Genomic DNA, 20,538 nt, shown 5'->3' with positions numbered 1-20,538 from the left:
CTACGCCGGCTACTTATTTTCATTTGTCGCAGAGATATTTTTGTAGGACATCGTCGAGTGCGCTTGATCATGATTAGATTCTAAATGATGAATTAAATAATAATAAGAATTTAATAAAGTAAAAGAATAATATGCAAAACATTTGCAGAATTATTCTGTGAAATTTAATCTCGTGTTAAACAGGATGCTACACATATTCGCACTGATATTAGAAAGAACCGTGTATATATTAGCCAAGACATGCCCGATAAAGAGCGAAAATGCGATCGGCAAGAACATGTTTATGTCGACACAAGCCTATTTATCCGAGTATCGGTTAACGATCGACGACGTTGTTCAGCATCCCCGGAGGACGCCGATAATACACGGCCAACCAGGAAGGATGCATTTATCACTCGCTTACCAAGAGATAACTCCGTTTGATTCTTTGTAACGTCCGCTAACACCGGTGAATTACGTTTATAGCTCGGCAGAGACGCATTAAACGTGCATCTTCGAAGAATGGACCATATATCTATGTGAATCTCACGTACTTTTCGCAGTTGATTACAAGAGGCCTTCCTCTGATCAACCTCGCAGAAGTCTTTAAGCAAGAAACTGATTACATTGCACTTTTCAACATTCAATTTCAACGATATGAGAATATATTTGACAGAATATATTTAAAATATATATTTAAACAACTCTTTCTCTCTCTTTTTTAATATTTTACACGATTTTTTCTCGATTATATAAAAATGTACTTTTAATATAGTCTATCGCGTAATGTTCTAAAAAATTATTTGATTATTATTAAGTAGTTTCAAATATATCTCTGTATTTGATAATTATTAAAATTATGCTTCAAATTAATTCTATCAAATTTAATACATATCTATCAAATTTAATACATATTTTTTTAGACAGCAAGCAACTAACATATCTATTTTTTTATAGCAAGCAATTAACTCGTATTTCTACTGATACGAATTCGAAACCGTTAATCGACGATCGGATAAATAGTCGAGCATAAATATTCCCTTAAGAAGGGGAGAAGGAAAGGGGGTTAACCTATTTTTTTGTGTAGAAGCCACAATAAATGATCCCGATGTACACACGGGATTTCGAAGGACTAACGCGATAGGCTGATTTATGTGTTTCTAAACAATGTCCCGGGGGGTTCGACGGGAAATTTCGACGGAAACGAAAACGTATGGCAATTCCGGTTAATCGAATCTATCCTCTGATATCGACGGCACGATTGCGCCCATCGCTGAAAAAAATTGAGCGTTTAATCTCGCACTATTATATATGTTACGTATATCCTACATAAAAGCCATCAGATGTAACAATAGCTTTTCGCTCCCCTAATTTTATGCACTTGAAAACAGCGCGAGGAATCGAAAAGCAGTAAAAAACTTAAAGCGTTATATTTCCCGATAAAATGTCTTTTCAATCACTTTATTTTTTTCAAGCCGCCTCGCGTTATTATAATTGAAAATATCGACATAGAATCGCAACAAAATCATTCATTCACACACCGTGATGCTGTAAAATGATCGTGCCCGCGCGTATTTTTACAAAAGCAATTTTAATTTGCGAAGCACATAAACGAACTGTCATTCGTCGCGAATATCATATTTACGAATCGCACGACGATAAATGTAAACTTGAGAATACTTGATGATGTTCATTCGACAAAAGATATTCAATTTAATCAGTGCTGTTTAGAAAATGCAATGTATATATATATATATATATATATATATATATATATATATATATGTGCATATACATACACAGACAATATATATTGTGGATAATTGAAGCGACATTTACCCAAGATCGCATTCTTCCTATCTGTCTAATCTTTGCAAAGTGCATTCGCTCACTTGCATTAATCTACAGTCCTCGACTCTATCATGCCCAACGTTGACCGCCCTCGCCCGATCCTTGGAAATGCGTACCTCGATACACACTTATGCACACGTAGAAACGCAGCATACATACATGCGCATCATCCATCATAACCTCCCCTCCATCCACCCCTAGTCGGCATTAGCATAGATTCACCTGTGAGACACGATGCGTAGAGAATGATAGGCGCTACTTGATCCCCCTAATTCCCGTTAATGTCGAGGCATGAAAGACGGAAATCCGATACTGATTACAGATCATCGATATGATCCGATGTAAGATATGATTACATCTATATAGTGAGATCCAATTGATACACATTTGTATCTATACTAATCTATACTAATTCGGTAGATATTTAGGTCTTTTACGTGTAATTTAAATTTTATTAGATTCAAAAACACATACACGATGTAATTGTAATAAAGACAAATATAAAAATAATTGAATTTTTTTATCGTTATTAAAAATTAATGAATTATGAAAAATAGAGGATAAAGCGATTAAACAGATTATTACATATTCAGTGAGCAATTGCGCAGTGAGTAATTTTGATGTACATGTAACATGTATGATGTTTATTCTTTTAGAAATGCATTTTTGCTTCCTCTAGTAATACAATTTGCTGAAAGCATAAAGCTGCGCCGAGATAAGATACTTAGAGACAGTCGAGTGCGAGGTTAATGGATACTTTGCTGATAGGATATTTTCTTATTTAAAATATTTTTCAGCTCTTTTCTGTGATTAGGACATTAAACACCCAAGAGCGTGCTATACATAATAATATACGTGTATTTGGATCAAACAGTAATTAGCTACGCAAATAGTACGCAAATACTTCATGCAAATACTATGTAGATGAATTTACACAGAATGTTTTATATCAATTATATGCTCTCTTTTAATTGTATATTTTTCATTATATATTTTTCTTTGTGAAAATATCTTTAAATATCTTAAAATATCTTTTTAAATTATTAATAATAAAAAACAAAAGGATTTTAATAAGCTAAATATAAATTTCGTACTTTTGATGAGTAATGAAAAATCAATGAAATAATTAATGAATTAATCAATATAATTTGTTTTCCAAATAAATTTTAGTGAATTTACTTGAAAAAATCTTTCAATTTTAGAATATGAAGTAGCAATCATTGAAAATTAAAGATAGAAAGATGACATTTTATCAAAAATATGCTAAGAGAATCGATCCATACAAAGTTAGTCATCGAATTCGCAGTTAAATAAAATTCATGCATCAGTTCAAGATATTTTGCAGTGTTATACAAGAGCGTTGAGTTTCGTAAAACTATCAAGTACAAACTTGCAATAGATGTCTCTTTTATAGAAAGAGACTTTTACCATCTTTATTTCTGCGCAAGAAACTTTCGTCGAGTTCGCTTCGTGAATAGTTCCGTCATTTTTCCATGCGGATGAATCTCATTGTGTGATTGTCGCTACAGATTATCAGACAGCGACGTATATTCTTCGACGACAGTATGTCTCTTTTCTCGACGAAGAAGGACTATCTCTAAAATTGTAAATTTTACTTTGAATTTGCCAACTTTATCAGAGAGATGCTTTCACGACTTGGCGATTTAACATGCGACAGTATTAATTGAAAGTAAAAGGAGCGATCATTTGGAGTGATTAAAATCAGACGAGTATTTTCTCGATGCTGTGAGCAATCTCCGAATAATCTTTTAACGTAGATTTTCTAATTATATATAATATGCTTCTTTTTTAATAAATATTTAAATTTTTTAATTTATTTTAAATTAAAATCATGAGAAAAATAGAAAAAAAATAAAAAAATGCTAAGAGATCATCATACAAATTAGTCATCGAATTCGCAGTTAAATAAATTCATGCATCAGTTCAAGATATTTTGCAGTGTTATACAAGAGCGTTGAGTTTCGTAAAACTATCAAGTACAAACTTGCAATAGATGTCTCTTTTATAGAAAGAGACTTTTACCATCTTTATTTCTGCGCAAGAAACTTTCGTCGAGTTCGCTTCGTGAATAGTTCCGTCATTTTTCCATGCGGATGAATCTCATTGTGTGATTGTCGCTACAGATTATCAGACAGCGACGTATATTCTTCGACGACAGTATGTCTCTTTTCTCGACGAAGAAGGACTATCTCTAAAATTGTAAATTTTACTTTGAATTTGCCAACTTTATCAGAGAGATGCTTTCACGACTTGGCGATTTAACATGCGACAGTATTAATTGAAAGTAAAAGGAGCGATCATTTGGAGTGATTAAAATCAGACGAGTATTTTCTCGATGCTGTGAGCAATCTCCGAATAATCTTTTAACGTAGATTTTCTAATTATATATAATATGCTTCTTTTTTTAATTTTACATTTTTTAATTTAAATTTTAACTTAAAATTGCATAATTGTATTTGAAATCGCGTAAAAGTATTGAAATAACATATATGTGCTATACTTATTCAGCTGCAATAACATAGATGATTGTGCATACCATATTAGTTTAGTATTAAAATAAAAATGATTTATATTAATAATATTTATTAATCATGCACATACATTTTCCGTTTTATGTAATATTAAATTTTATTTTAAAATGTACGACATGGAATTTACTGGGATGAAATATGGCATTTCCAGAGAAATAGCCTTTGTGATCCATTTCATCACGAAAGGTTAAAAGCAGCCGCGTGCCATGTAAAAAATTGGAGCGCGTCACGTCTCGCGCATGACTGCATTTACATGCACGCGGTATGTTTGTCCTACGAACTGAAAGTTATTATCCATACTTTTGCGAACGTGACGGCTCATCGTGAAAGAGTAAGACAATTCGTAAGAAAACCGAGAACGGACATCTGAGAAACAAATAGCCTGCGTAACAATGACATTTTTAACAAAGAGCTCAATCTCGCGAGTCCGCTCGTGTAAAAATTCGGAACGAAGTTTGACAAGCGGAAGTGAACGCCGAGTTCGTGTCTGATGTTTCCAAGAAGTTCGACATGAAAGCTGCCATATAGACAACTCTCCTCCGTATCTCTCCAGACACACCGATGGAAGCCCCACTTGCAGATTAGTACCTTGTACATAAACGTGCTACGTATTATATTTCCCAAAAGTTCCTCCGCACTTAGCGATGGCTTCCCGAGATTGTAGTTGCACTTTGATGCATCCGTTAAAGCACGCGCGCGCAATTGCATCCTCGAAATCAAGAATGCGATACACGAGCGAACGGGTTCGCAATTTCCGACCGTCTCATTTACTTTTACGACTCGTATTTATATTCTCTTTTTAAATCCTCCAATACGAATCGCAGATTAAACATTTGTGTTCGCTACTTGTTACAATTGTTTACGAGATGTAAGTACAACTTTATGAGTTAGAAGTAGTTATACGAGATTATACTCGTACATTTGCGTCTCTAAGTATAAATTAAAAATCGAGTTATTAATGTCGAGAAAAATGACCACTAACAATTCTGAATAATTTTCTCTAAAAAGAATGTTCAATCAATTTCTGAAATTGTTTCTAAATTATTCGATCCGTTCGTAGAGAATGAATTATCTGCAGGAGACAATCGCGCCGCTCCAAATTTAATTAATTCAATTTGAAAGGCATCGTTACTGCATGTCTTGCTGTCGATATAATGAAATAATGAGAAAATGTGGATGTAGAATTACGAGCATTTCTACGTTTGCTCTTGAAGCAGAGCTGTAATTGATTATTTTAGACATTCTTAATTTTGAAAGATCTTATCTGCATTCATTCCTACAAATAGATTACTATTTTCACTTTACGTAAGATAGCTTGAAACATCTTTCACACTCCGATAACGATTCCGATTAAACGATCGCGAATTCGTGTAACGCCAGTTTGTCGAAATTAAACCGCTCGCTCTCGGAGAGATGCGATTTATGACAGAATTAATTATTCGAACCGAATAAATGCAGTGTCGCAAACGCTCGAAGACACGCGCTAATTAAGTAAAAATATTTACGTAATAAATGGCGCTGTCGTGTATCTTCGAACGTGTTCAAATGCAATGGGAATAATCTCGATCGACCGACGGGCCCCACGACTTACAACTCTATTGGATGTATTACTCTATCCGACGAAAGTATTGTGCGAAACTCGGTCTGAAGATTCAACTTAAATTCGCCAATTACCACGCGCTATTTTCATGCACAAAAACCCTTCGTTAGATAAGAATTTGGGTCGCTCGAGAAAAGCTCGAATGCAAACTCTCTCCAATCCTGCTCCCCTCTCTCTCTTTTTCTCTCTCTGGCTCGTTTGTCCTTCGTCAGTGCATTCGCAATTTCATCGGTATGCAAATAAGCAGCCGACGTCGTATCGTTGGCAGTAAACAATTGCGATATCGCCACCCGCTCTCTTGCAAGTTATTTAATATTATATTAGGAGAATTGGCTTTTCTCTCTCTTTTCTCTCTTGCAACGTACTCGATTGGCGCGTGCACTGCATTTTACGCGAATTTGTTTTGTGTTTTTTCACAACCCCATAATTGAATATTTTCTTTGATTTTATTGGCTTGTTGCAACGATAGCGGGGATAATTGCAAATGTTTCAACGTGTCGATCAATATTATGGAGTATGAAAATTTTTTCAAGGAATTAATGCATCAATCGCGTATAATATTAATACGTAAAGACAATGAAATGATTGGAAAGGAGATTCACTGCCGTCGAGAATCGCGGGCAGTCTAGTATGTCATGCCGCTGATCCCCTTATTTCAATCTTATATGACTAAATGGTTTATGGAATGTTGCTCTCCATCGTTTCTGGTATCTCACATCCGAAATTTCGCCCTGTAGAAACGCCCTGCAGCTGTCCAACACAGGATGCCTGCAGATCCTGTTAACGTTTCGCAAGCAATTATCCTTAATTGCCGTGCGCATCCAAAATTTTGTTGAACTGCAGCAGTGCTTTCCCTTAACACCGCCCTGCAGGACCACTCAACCGGCGACGTCACAATTTCAGTAGTAATTATCCCTAATTCGCGCTTACATCCAAAGTTCCGGTAAAGGACGTGCAAGCTCTTTCACCATAATTGCGACATTATTTTGCTTCTTTAGCGAGATAGATTAATGCATTTTATATGTATATAGATCGTCAGATTTTTTTAATCGATTAATTAAGAATTTTTCGCGTACATTGCCATTCAATACATTTCATTCATCTAGTCGGAAGCAAAATTTGACGTTCACGTGAGATGAATCCGAATGGTGGCTGCAAAATTCGCGGTCCATGCCTCTGGGACACTAGCAATTATATCGCTATTCTGTTATCCTTCAATTTGCGCTACATTTGAGTCGCTGACCAGAAACACCTCTCAAATTTGCACCGGATAATATACTCAGGGTGTGATAATTTGTAGAATCACGCAGAATATAATGCCGTTGATAATTCATTCACATTAATGCGCATTATGCGCTAAAAGCATTCGAATGTAATTGGAAACTATTCTTCTCACATTTAACTCTTTGTATAATATTTGCCGGAGTTGCGTTTTCAATTAAATTGAAAAAATATAAATATAAATATAAAACTAAAATATAAAATTAAAATATAAAATTTTAAAATATAAATATAAATTGAAAGAATTAAAACTTTTGAGTCTACGCATATTGTAAGAAGGAAAAATTAAAAAAAAAACATAATTTAAGAAAAAGAATGATTAAAGAACAGACGAGTTATAGAAAGATAAATGTTTTATTTATAATTATGTAAATATAATTTTACAATTATTTATAAATCATCCCTATTCAAATTGTTGCAAGTAAAACGTTTCCCTTATTTTATCCTCTGCTGAAAGAGTGAGAGAAGATGCAAAGAGAGATAGGTGTTAAGATCCCATCCATAGATTATCGTACATACATATGTGTGCTCATATGTGTGTATATATAGATTATCGTACACATGTGCGTATATATGCGCTGCGGTCAGTTAGTTATCATTAAGAGGATTTACGGCAGTGTGAACGTCTGTTCAATGAACTTGGGAATGCTTGATGTGCATTCATTCAAGGAAAATATAAACATTTTCAAAGAATAATAGAATGTAAACTTTAGTTTTTCAGCAATATTGCATGCGTGTAAGAAAATTATGTTGGTTAAATGCACAAGATTGCGCAAATCGAAATTCCAATTACAGAAGTACGAAAGGGAAAGCGACATATGTAAATCTTGTTTTCATATCTACGAATCATAATGCGATACGGTATCAAAGCGATTGCAATTACATATATTAATATCAGGTTACGTCAACCAATGACGTGGCACACTCACGTTGTATTAAATGTTTCGAATTATCCTATGTCGATTAGTGACGAATCCTCTGTAAGGATTAACCATTCTGAAACCAGCGAAGAGTAATGAATCGATATAATTGTAAGCAGGAAATTAAACGTCGTTTCATGCGACGTGCAATCACAACTGTTATTGCAAATGTCTTGATTTATTTCTACAATTTTATTCGAACCGTTCGATGAGCAAAACGTAACTTTCTTCAACTTTCATCTTTCGCAATATTAGTCTGCTATGGATGAAGATTAGATCGTGGATTGGAGTCTGACTAACAAGTCTGAATATCGATATGCGATGGCGCTTATCGGACTTAAGAAGCGGGAATTAAGCTAATAACGTCGTGGCAAGTTTGGAACGGTAAGCTTGATTAATAATCGCGGGTGTTTGCTTGTGCACAGCCGTGAGCGAATAAATCTCGCGAGCGACATATACAGAATGTAGTATGTACTACGTACGGACAATCTTTTATCAAATTTAATTTAATTTTACTTCGTGCGCAGCATACACGATCAAATCTCGCTGCAACAAATAACGACTCGAGCAGCCTTGACGTTTTCCATCATCTTACCTTATTTTACTAAATTACTCACACGTTTATCATCGAAAGATCTATCTCGCTGTCTCAAAATTCAAAGAAACTTCAAACTCTCATCTCTCGCAAGAATCTCATCTCAGGCCGTTTATAAATTATCGCTCGTAAATCCTGAACAAAAGTGAAGAAGCGCACTCACGTAAAATGAATAAGAGACAAGACGCGGGATACCGATGCTTATACGAGGGAGATCTGCAATACCTTCCTCGAGCGTGTACATCCTGGTCCGGCGCATGAAATTTTTGCCAAATAAACGTTAGATATGTGCATTTGTATGCGTGTATCCGGCTACTGCAATCCCTAGCTGATATGCGGGTATAAACCGAGGTCGGGATTTGAAAGTACAGCTTACGTGTCTTCCCTGCGTTTCTTGTTATACCGAGATGCAAAACAAATAATGCATGACAATGCATGTAAAATAAAAAAAAAGTCCTCCGGGAATAAAAACATCACGGTCGACAGAAGAACGAAAATAGAAGTGGAAAATTTAAATCTTGTGTACGCATCGGGAGGAAAGGAGAGGGATAAATCGTGTCGAATTTGTCGAATCTGAGCATGCACGATTCCTTGATGGAAAACTCGAACTAGAGTACCAAGTACACATTTGTTTAATTTACAACCGTTAAACAAGCAAACGCGTTCTGTCGATCGGGCAACAAATCGTCAAGCGTGCCAACACAACTAATTGCGAGCAGAATACTAATTATTATCCGTTCGTTTCTAAGCGCGCGGCCATTGTGGCGGTTCGTCCTAGGGAAAATCCGCCAACAATGAGCTCTCTAAATAATATTCCGTTTAATCGACGTTTAAAGCTTATTATATACAAAGTTATGTTCCCGCGCAATTATCTACCCGTAGAATGTCGTTGTTCCGCGTGTATTCCCTGATCTATGCCGTATCCCCCGAAAATTCAATTAATCGCCGCGTGTTGCGAGTCTCACATGTGTAGACACATGGTGCGCGCGTATTCACACGTCCGACAACAGTCTCATTAAAATCAAGCATGGTGGAAACCAGGTGTGCTTCAACAATGTCCGTTGCGCTTAACCGAGATTTGCGGCTTACACTTAAACTTTGAAAAGCATTATCTTCTCATCCGAAAAGTCACCGACTAAGCTAACCATGTTTTCGGTATTCAATTACTCGCCGTTCTCTCGCGGGACTAATGACATATGTAGCTTGAAGGTTTCGCAAACAAACTCGGAGCATGTAAAATCGTGAAGGAAATAATTCATGGAAATAAAATTCGGGAGAATAATTTTTCTCACCACTTTTTCTAAAATCCTTATCGATTATTCATCGTTATGTTACTTCATCAAAATGAATTACTAGGATCTCCTGAAACTGTCGGACACTTTTAACTCGCTGTATTTTAAATTAATAGATTAGATAAATAAATGAGAGCTGTGTATTTCTCTCTTCTCTTTTTCTCTTTTGGAAGAAAACAATCTGCCGCAACAAAATCGCGTACACTTGTTATTCTCGACGTGTGGGACGCCGAATCTTTCTTCCGTTGAAAAATGCGGCGTGGTTATGTAAAATATGAGGGTTATATACGTATATGTATAAAATACGAATCCTCTACGGGAAATCGTGGTGTTACCACACGAGTTACCATATATTTCGCGAAATTAACAATTTAGACTAGTATATACGATCTCAAATGTCGTCGTAACCTATCTAAAGTCAACCGGCGCAAGTTAACTGGGCAATCTCCTTCGCCGCATAATCCAATAACTCTAATTATCCTAACGAGATCAATAATTTCTCCTGTGCTATTCCTCGCTACGTGATGACATAACCAAATGGCGAAATTTCTAGCCATTATAGTATGCCTTGATTATTCGATAAAAACGGACGTCGATAACTTTACGGTTACGACGAGATTTTATGTAATGCCATAGTATAAAACACATGATCAAAGTTGGCAAGAGCGTCCTATGTATGACAAGTATTTATCCGATAGTTAAATATTTATAAATAGTTATAATTTATCTTTTTATCTTTAGATAAAATTATTTTTCTTTAATTTCGTAAAATTATTTTTCATCGACCATCCTTTTTTTTATTTTTTAGACGTTTATGATTTTACATTGCGCTCTGTATACGATGTCATATTTCATTTCCGTGCGACTATGTCGTATTCGTCGTAACGTAAATCTATATGTGACACTCCGAAACAGATGGAAATCATTTTTATACTATACCTAGCGTATCACGTAGAAGCTTCAAAATGGTTGAAACATATAATGCATAAAACAACATACACAATATATATATATATATATATATATATATATATATATGTATATATGTGTGTGTATATTACACACGGTAAATTCATAAGGATTCAATTTAATAAGATTCGATATTGCAGTTGACAGATAAATATTTACAGAGTAAACGCAGCGGATTAATAAGTGCGATATATCTAGAGGAAAAGAAAGATTAAAAAAGCGTACGTTAAAATAACACAGAGTAAAATAATAGATAAATATACGTTATTATTCGTTACATATGAAAGGAGAAAATATTGCGTCGATTCGCGCAAACCGTCAATTACTCATCGGTAATTCACTCTGCAAAGAGTCCGGCGCAGTTAAGCGCAAGGGTGCTCTTATGAAATGGCTCGCTCGTAATTAATTGGCGTAACTTGATCCAGCGATTGCATAAATCACGGCAAATCAAACTTGGAATATATACATATGTGATCGTAATTTAGTATCTCGACTCGCGGACGAATCCAATCCTCGGAATCGCCGTTCTGGTTAGCGCGGTGTCACGAGGAGTGTGCGGGAGTCTGGATAGGGTTGCGGTTTCGGAAGATCGTCGTATATAGCGGTCCCCGACCTTAACCCGAAGCACGCGTTGCATTAATGCGCACGCGAGGGGGCGGCAGAATGCATACGCCTACCCATTGTGGCCGTCCGAAGATGGATAGCATGTGTGCGTAGTTAGCCGCACATACTATTGGCCACGAGGGAAGAACGCGTCCGTAAATTATGATTTCTTAACGCGCTATCCCTAATGAATTTAGCGTGACGAATATCATTGTTATGACGAATATTATTTCCTTCTTTTAACAGTGAAATAGAATAAGGCTGCTTTTCCGTTGCTTCTAAATCAATCGGAATATTGATACAAAATTTCTTTTGTCATCGATTCTGCAGCGTTTATAATGTTATGAGATAAAGGAAAAACGTGTGCACAGACCCGATCCGATTGACTTTCGTTTCACGTCGATACAATATATCTTTGTGCGAAAGCAGCCTGTAAATCGCATGCCACTTGTCTATTATGACACACTACTTGTGTGTATACGAGTATAACAAAGGTATAAGAAATTGCTACAACACACTGTAACATCGTTGCCGCTCAATAAATGGCTAAAAGTTTGATTCGATAAAAGTTTTTCTTGGGTAAAAGAAAAATATACTGGCTTTCTAAAAGTTTTTTCCTTTGATAGAAAAATCTGTCAACAGGCCGGTGTCCTTTGCTTTCGATTATCAAATGTAAAGTTACATAAAGTTTCTAACAAATTTGTCTTTCTTCTGTTATAATTGCCTTATTTTTTATGTTTTTATTTTGTACAAATATTAATTTACAATTCATACTTTTGAACGATTCGATATTTTAAAGTAAAGCTTGTATACAGACAAGCCTTTTCATTTCTTATTATTAATTCTAATACTCGCGTTGTAAGATAAGATACTTGGACAAAGCAAAAATTATCTAATTAATCGAACTATATTTCTCTCTCTCTCTTTTTCTCTTTCTCTCTTTATACAAGTTAAATACTTTACATGCGTACAAAGGCGAAATATTTAATAAATATATTCATATTTTTAGACATAATTTTTTCCAGATATATAACTTAAACGATTTTTATTAACAGCCTACGTTAACACAATCATGGCCGATGACCCCATTTTTTTTCTTCTGCATCGCTCTCATCGTTCGCTTTGACGTGGAAAGGGTTCGATTATAGCATTAAGGTAGTAGCTTAACGCCCCGGATGGCGGAAAACGCGAGAATTATGGCTCGTTAAGTATTACGATACACAGTACACAGGGAGTACAAGAACGGGAAGTTAAGTAATAACGTTCCGAGCATTCGTTGTAAAACTAGCTTCGTGAAACAATGCGACGCATTTTTCCTCTAGAGATTTTTCGACTAACTTGGAAACTATGTTACCACGTCCTACATAATGCTATTATGGCAGAGAGTTTGTATCTTAGCACGATATTAAATAAGTAAATATAAATAAATCGAGTAGAGTCGCCATCGTTTAGAAATTAGAAAATCGCTGGTAATAGTATATTAATAAAAAATGAGGTACTTGAAATTCATTTGCCGTAAATTAATATCGCACCAAAGTTGACATTTACTATACATCGCAAAATTAATAACATAATGTAAATTACATTTTGATTGATCATACAATCGGTATTATTCCCCATTACTAGTTATTACGCGATATTAATAACAATAAATACTAGTATATTTTACTAATAGACGTGCGTCAAGTTATATAATCTATATTTAATTTGCAACTTTATTTTTGATAATCTGCATAATATTAAAGTATGATTTTTGTTCTAAATTAAAGAGAAATATATATATATATATATATATATATATATATATTTCTTTGCTTCAGTGTGTATTTTATTATTAAATTTATTAGATTATGATGTACGGGGCGTATTTTAATCTTACGAAATAATATTTTGATATATTTAAAAATATGTAAAGAATCTTCCTTCCCCCTCCCCCTCTTTCTTTCATTCATTCTTGGCTCGCTCAGATACTTATTAATAATATTAGATTGCTTTTTTTATTCCTGATAGTTCATTATTAAAAATGTTTGACAACAATATTAAAATATAAATTTTATTAAAAATTAATTTAAATATTGAATAAAATATCTTACTTTATTTGATAATTATTTATTTTATTTTTAGATATTATAAACAATATGAAAATACAATATAGCTAAAATTCGCGGTAGGCGAATGACTTTTTTGAAAAGTTACGGCGCAGGAGGACGAAAATCAGCGGGCATTTTCAACGATATTGGCGTAATTCAACGCGACGAGTGTAATAAAATAGACGGTCGTTGAACGTGAGATGAAATTTAATTTTTCGGGAAATGTCGTCGTCCTCTTCGTCGAGTATATCCTTCATTACATCGCGTTTCCCGTGAGTCGCGGGATACGCGCTGTAAAAGGAGGACCGCTATCGCGCGGAAACTCTCGAAAATCTCGGCGAGAAGAAGGAGAATGAGACGCCGTCGGGCCCGACGAGAGCGAACGGATACTTTCATCGTGCCGGGCACGCTGAATTTCTCGTTTGTGCAATTCAGCCGCGTAATCTAATGAGCAAATGCCGCGGACTTACTGCGCGCGCGCGTACCGGAAATTGAAGTATACATTATAAAACGTGCTACCGTGGTGGCACCGACGGTGGTGCGCTTCCCATTCGCAAAACTAGGTCGCGCATGCCGCGCACAGGCCTTATCCCCGCGAATTCGCGAACTTCGCACCCAAATGTGAGTTGCAGTTTTCTGATTCGCGGCCAACTATTCCGTCTCGCCTGCTGGAGCGATGAATATTTAGCGACAAGTACGTGACTCCGTTGAAAATATCCGAGCGGAGCGAAAGGGTCGACGGTTTCCAGAAGGAGCCCCGGCGCCTTCCTTCGTGCAACGTGACTCGCTACCGGGAGAATATGATTTATCGAGTTTGCGAGATATTTCCAGACATATCTTTCTCCGCATTTTGATCGTACAATACGTTTCTCCGATAATAATTTTTCGCATAAATCGCGCGCTTTGCAATAACAGCGCAGCGGTGGATTAAAAACGCTTACAGTTATATCATGTAATACGCAAGATACAAATGAAATATAGAGTTACATTCTCGCATACACGCTGCGATAATTTTAATTTAAATTTACTCAGCTCCCTGTATAATGCCTTCGAAGAGATTGCAGTGATATTATTATTGTTATTTTTGTCTGCTTATCATGCGCGATTTACGTACCGCATTTACGAGAGCACGTAGTTTTATCTTCGCAATTACAACTTTCGCAAGATTCGTCTCAATTACCGAACATCGTAGTCGTAAAACGCATCTTCGCGAAAAACTTGATCGTCAAAATTAAATACGACTCTTAAATTCTATCGGTTCCTGCCGAGACCATCGAGCTTACAAGATTGTCCATCAGGTTAAAAATATTCCATTTATTTACTCCGATTAATGCGATGAGTTCGTAGCCGATTTTTCTTGACCATTCCAAATGAAATTTCGCTCAACTTAACTGGTCAAATTTTGTAGAATTTACATGGATAATTAATCTTTCATATAGTAGGAGGGGGATTAATTAACTCGTGCAAATTTATCCGTGGCCAAAGAGAAGCTTCGGGAATCCTTCGACTCGCATTACCATGGATACCTGAGAATGTATGCATGCACAATTTGGAACTAGTCATATTGTCGAAATTCTATGGGGATTTTGTAGAAAATATACATTAAATACAGAAACAGATTGTAAAATTATAATGTAAATGACATATTTTTGAACATATTTTATATCGAGCAATCGAAAATAAAACAAAAAATAAAACATAAATAAAACTTATAACAAAAAACTAACACGCTTATTCAATTTATTGGACATTGTGCATTAATTAAATTAAACAAATTTTTGACCGCAGAGACCCTCTTGCACACATACACACACACACACACACACACACACACACACATCATACTATATAAAATTTTATCATAAATTATTTTTATTTATTACACAAGATGTAGTTGTACTATTTATGTGCGTGCTGTAGTTTGAACGCAGCGATAATATAAACGTCAAAGCGAACGTTAAGCACGCGCGTATATCGATTTTATAATTATATTACTTGAACAGAGGAACGAAAATTGAAAATTACGCGACCATTTATTTTGCATAATGGGGATTGGTCGGAGGAACACTCATCGCGTTTATTAAGCAGGAAAATTGTACTTATAATTAGATCCGAATTAATAGCGCCTCAGATTAGCCATTTTATATTATTTTATATATTATTATTAATTTTCATATTTCTCTCTTATCTATAATAGATATCTTGATATCTAGATATCTAGATACTCATGCAGGACATATACATATAAAGCGATCGTTATACGATAAACATCTATCTTTTTGTTTTTTAAGCATTGATCTTATAATTAAAGATTTTTTAAATGAATATTTCTATTAAAATTTTCAGATAGACAGAGCTTTATCAGAAATTTTATTTTGATAAAATTTTAAAAAATATTCAACTTATTATGGAATATAACATCATATCTAAAAGAGAATTCAAAATATAATTCTTTTAATTTTATGTGTGTAGGAGTGGACAGACTACAACCTTCAGTGGAACGAGACTGAGTACGGCGGAGTGAAAGACCTTCGAATTACGCCGAACAAGCTTTGGAAACCGGATATCCTCATGTACAACAGGTAATCTGGCCTCGTTACATCTGCGTAGCGACTCTCATTTTGTATTGACAAGTCAGTAGTCTCGACTAATAACATTTGTCAGGAGTATTTCAGTTTCGCGCGCGCGAGAGGAGGGGCGTCAGTCTCGTAATAGAATTTTTAATTAACGCGGGTGGATAAAACGACGCGCTTGTAATCATCGTGTTAATAAAGTATCCCTAATAAAAAGACCCGTAAAATACGCGTAAACTGATTTTCCACGTGTTGAAATTTCGCCACTTAAGATAATTTTGTGCGATTACGTTTGATTTGCGTGAAAATATTTAAACTGATAAAATCGAGACAACTTTTAATCAATAATAATATAAAAAAACTTCTTTTTCGCATCAAATATCCGAGAAGATGATAGTCGAAAAACTATCAAGATATAAATAAATACATTTAATGACATCGCGTTACGTCGAATTCTCACTCGTTAGCGCAATTCGTCGTGATTTATTAATTTAGCCATAATTGCAAATGAAGATAGGCCACGGGACTTCCAGTACCTCGATCACGATTCCGGGCTGTCAATATTTCAAGTGTGACTATTTACCATTTTCGCGGAAACGTTGAAAAGCTCCACATCCGTGCAAACAAATTTACATCGACTTGTAAATAACGTATTACGAGGAAATCGCGAAAACGTGATTGAGAAACGCGATCGTAGAGAATGTGCGGTTTAATTATAAAAAAATAAAATACGCGAATTTTATTTGCGTTCCAAATGTGCATCACATACGTTAAGTTCTTCTGCCAGACTTAACGACTACTTATTCGGAAGGTACAACCCCCGTACGTCTCCTGTGAGGGAAAAAGAAAGAGAATTAAGATTTTTAAGAATGTTTTTTTCAGAAAAGCTGCGAGACGGCTAAGAAATAGCGCGGCAATAGCGCCACTGCAGCAAAAGTTTTTTCATTAACTTTAAGTTCGCTCCCTCCGGAGAGAGAGACTCCGTTCGGAGCGTAAATTATTTTCGATGTACCTCGTACTCTTCTCACGTGCCGTTACAGTATTACAAATGTAGTATAAAAAAAAAAGAAAAGAATCGAAGGGTACGTAACTTTTATTCTAGTGTTGCTTCGCATCTCTTATTTGAAAGTATTATATATATTATATATACATATATATTTTTTTATTGAAATCCCCTAAAGTGCATGCGTTTACTTGAATCCTAGTAAGAGCCGAGTATATATATTATATATTTATATACTTGTACTCTATGTATATCTCTACATTTTTCATTTGTAAATATTGTATCCACGTAATTATTGATCCCGATCGTAGAAATCTCTCTTATTAGATCGGATCGACTCGTTTCTCGCTTTTGTATCGACTACGTACTCGGCGTATTATATGATTTACGTCGTCTCGCGAATGATGAGGCACAAAATCGCCAAGCGAGTCGAGCCAAACTTTTTCGAACTCAGTTATTACGCAGATTTTAATTAAAAGGCTAGAGTAACGATTGCATAAGTGCCGATCATTTTCATTTCTCGAAAAATTCTAAAGTTGGCCACGTCGTGGAGAGCAAAAGAAATGTGTTTTTGAAGTGTCGCGATATTTTACAACTTGGAAACCACGCGATTTGAAAAAAGAAAATTACGTCCATAAAAATTAAATCACTTTTTTGTCCTTTTTCGAAGCGATCGACGCCGTGGCCATCTCGCATTTTCAGCCATTCTCTCTATCATAGCCTCTAGAATAATTAGTCTTAGGTACTTATAGGCTGCAGAGCTATATACAACAACCACCAGATCGCTGTATGTGAGTGCGTTTACGCAATTCACATTCGGTGATCTAAAATTAATACGTCCGTCGCTCGCTGCCAATCGATTCGCACGAAAAAGAAATAAATACGTAAATCGTTTAATCGAATTGCTTCATACCAGTTTTTGTTTCCCGTTAACGCGATCGATGCATAAGTCATATGTTTCCTGATCGCTTGACGCAGAGCAATCAGACAGAATGGAATGTGATCTATTGCGAATAATAGAGAGAAATTTTGATAATCGATGAAACATGTGTTATTGAAAATTTCATTTTTTATAACACGTCCATCCAGCATATACGCATTGAATACAGAGTAAATAATCCTATCGTGATTAAAAACAAAATACTATATGTATAAATGTGGCAGTTTAATTGGTTTAAAAATAATAAATGAAATATATATAACAACGTTTTGATTTAGAAATTAAAAGCAGATTTTTCCTTCATTTTTCATAGAAGTTCCAATTATTTTCGATCGCTTCGTAGATTATTCGTCGTTTGACCCAAGCTTAAATTAGATAATCGTCAACTGTCGGCGAACGACCGAGCTGAATGGCAATCAAATGCGATTAGAGAGAGAATCATGATCCATTTCCAAAATTAAATCTTGAGATAGGTAGAAATTTTAGCATAACTTGTAACAAACTATTTTCCTATACAAAATTTTAAATTAAGGTTGTGTAATCAAAAATTATGTTTGATCTGGTGTAATAATTTCTTTTATCCATATATTATAATAATTAAATACAGATATAATGTGTTCATAATATTGTAAAAAATAATAATTGGACAGTGAAAAGCATTTAATAACAAAATGACTCCCTCGGAAGCACTCAAATAGGCAATAAAATTGTATTGAATTAAATAAATAAATAAAGAGAGAGGATAAAACCTTATTTTGTGTATGAATAATTTTAATGCATTCTCAGCAGAGCCAAAGATATCATTAAACTATAAAAAATGGAAACAATTATAATAATTTGAGTATAAAATTCAATTACAATTGTTTTAATTAAAATACTAATTTGTAACAAAGAAATAAACATTAGATTTAAACGATTTATTTAGTCTTGAAAAAATGGGGAGTAAAGTAAAGTGTGCCATGGGGATAGAGATAGAGAGAGAAACAGATAATATATGAACCGAAAGTGCGACAGGAAAAGTGAAGAACAGTAAGTAGAAAAGAAAGAAGTGGTCAGACGGACAGACCGAATCCACCTCCAACCGCAACTAACAGCAGGCCAAGTTGTTAGCCAGCCCCGGGCTGCCGCGAGAGAGATTTCTCGCCGGCGCGCTGGTAAAGTGTGTGGGATCGCTTCAATTAATTAAAGTCTCGTCTCGGTGAAACTTTGCCTTTGTAAGTATCACAGGAGCGTGCAATGACTCAGGACTATTGGGATAGCTAACGAATGACTTTCGTGACCGCGCAAAACGGACGAAATTAATTTTTTAGAAATAAAAAAATGATCCTTAATCGAGAACTCTTAATAGGGTAAACTTCCTCTTTCGAAACGATTTAAGCATATCTGAGATACGAAAATCGATGAAACAGTTTGAACTTTGAGTTTCTGATACGCGGTTTTAGATGGCCGCGAAGCGTAAATGATGGCTCGTTAACGGGAAGTGACACTAGAAATCGATGGGAACATTGATGACTCGACGAGTTAAACTTGGATTTCGACGGTTTCTCTCTAGCGATCATTTTCAATTTACTGCTCGTCCCTCCATGAGTACCGGGCATCAATTCGTAATGGACGCTTATTGTTTCAACGGTTTGCTATAACGCGGTTTGTGTGTCCAATGCAGTCAAATTTATTCGCAATTAGACGTATCGCGTTTTGTTAACGAGTTATTTCCGCGAGGATATATATCTTAGCATGCGCTGTGAAATCTCTTTGGAATTTATACAGTACATAATGTAATTAATATCGCGTAGATTATGCATTTTAAAATAATACCGATTCTCAGATTGATAACAAAAAGATTGATAATCTAAATTTTTGGAATAACATTTTGTGAATAATCTTTAATTATACGATGTATCTTTAAAATTTTGTTACATACTCTCTACCGCCTTTGTTACTACTCTTGCATATAATAACTGCCCATGTAAATGTTGGCCACAGGATTTTCATCATGATAGGCCGCAAATATTTTCTCAGCCTCATTCGAAGCGCCCAAGACACATAAATCGTCGCCCGAAATTACATCGTCGATTTTCCGATAAATATGTCATGGACCGTTAAATCATTTAACTTATGTGCTCCCATTATCGACTGGAAAAATTTATAGGGACATTGGCGGAAGAACGGCTTATCGAAGCAGCTGCGCGAGATCTAACTGACGTCTCGTATGGCGTCCGATACCATATTCCGAAAACAATCCCACCGCCAAATTGTCGACGAAACAACCATCCGGCCGATGATTTACGCG

General features: G+C 35.4%; 1 protein-coding gene across 6 annotated transcripts in view; it reads left to right on the top strand.

The window, feature by feature from the left end:
• Positions 1-20,538, top strand: part of LOC105249572 (neuronal acetylcholine receptor subunit alpha-7) — a 220,283-nt gene that overhangs the window by 91,089 nt on the left and 108,656 nt on the right. For all 6 annotated transcript variants that reach the window (XM_025414520.1, XM_011255134.3, XM_011255137.3 and 3 more), the window contains one exon: positions 16,205-16,314. In XM_025414520.1, coding sequence (XP_025270305.1) covers positions 16,205-16,314 — 110 coding nt within the window. The remainder of the gene's footprint in view (positions 1-16,204; positions 16,315-20,538) is intronic.

The sequence above is a fragment of the Camponotus floridanus genome, unplaced genomic scaffold (genome assembly GCF_003227725.1).
Source record: "Camponotus floridanus strain SB8 unplaced genomic scaffold, Cflo_v7.5 scaffold112, whole genome shotgun sequence".
In the NCBI taxonomy this organism is placed as follows: domain Eukaryota; kingdom Metazoa; phylum Arthropoda; class Insecta; order Hymenoptera; family Formicidae; genus Camponotus; species Camponotus floridanus.
The sequence above is the reverse complement of the archived record's forward strand: the minus strand, read 5'-3'. Positions and strand labels throughout refer to the sequence as shown.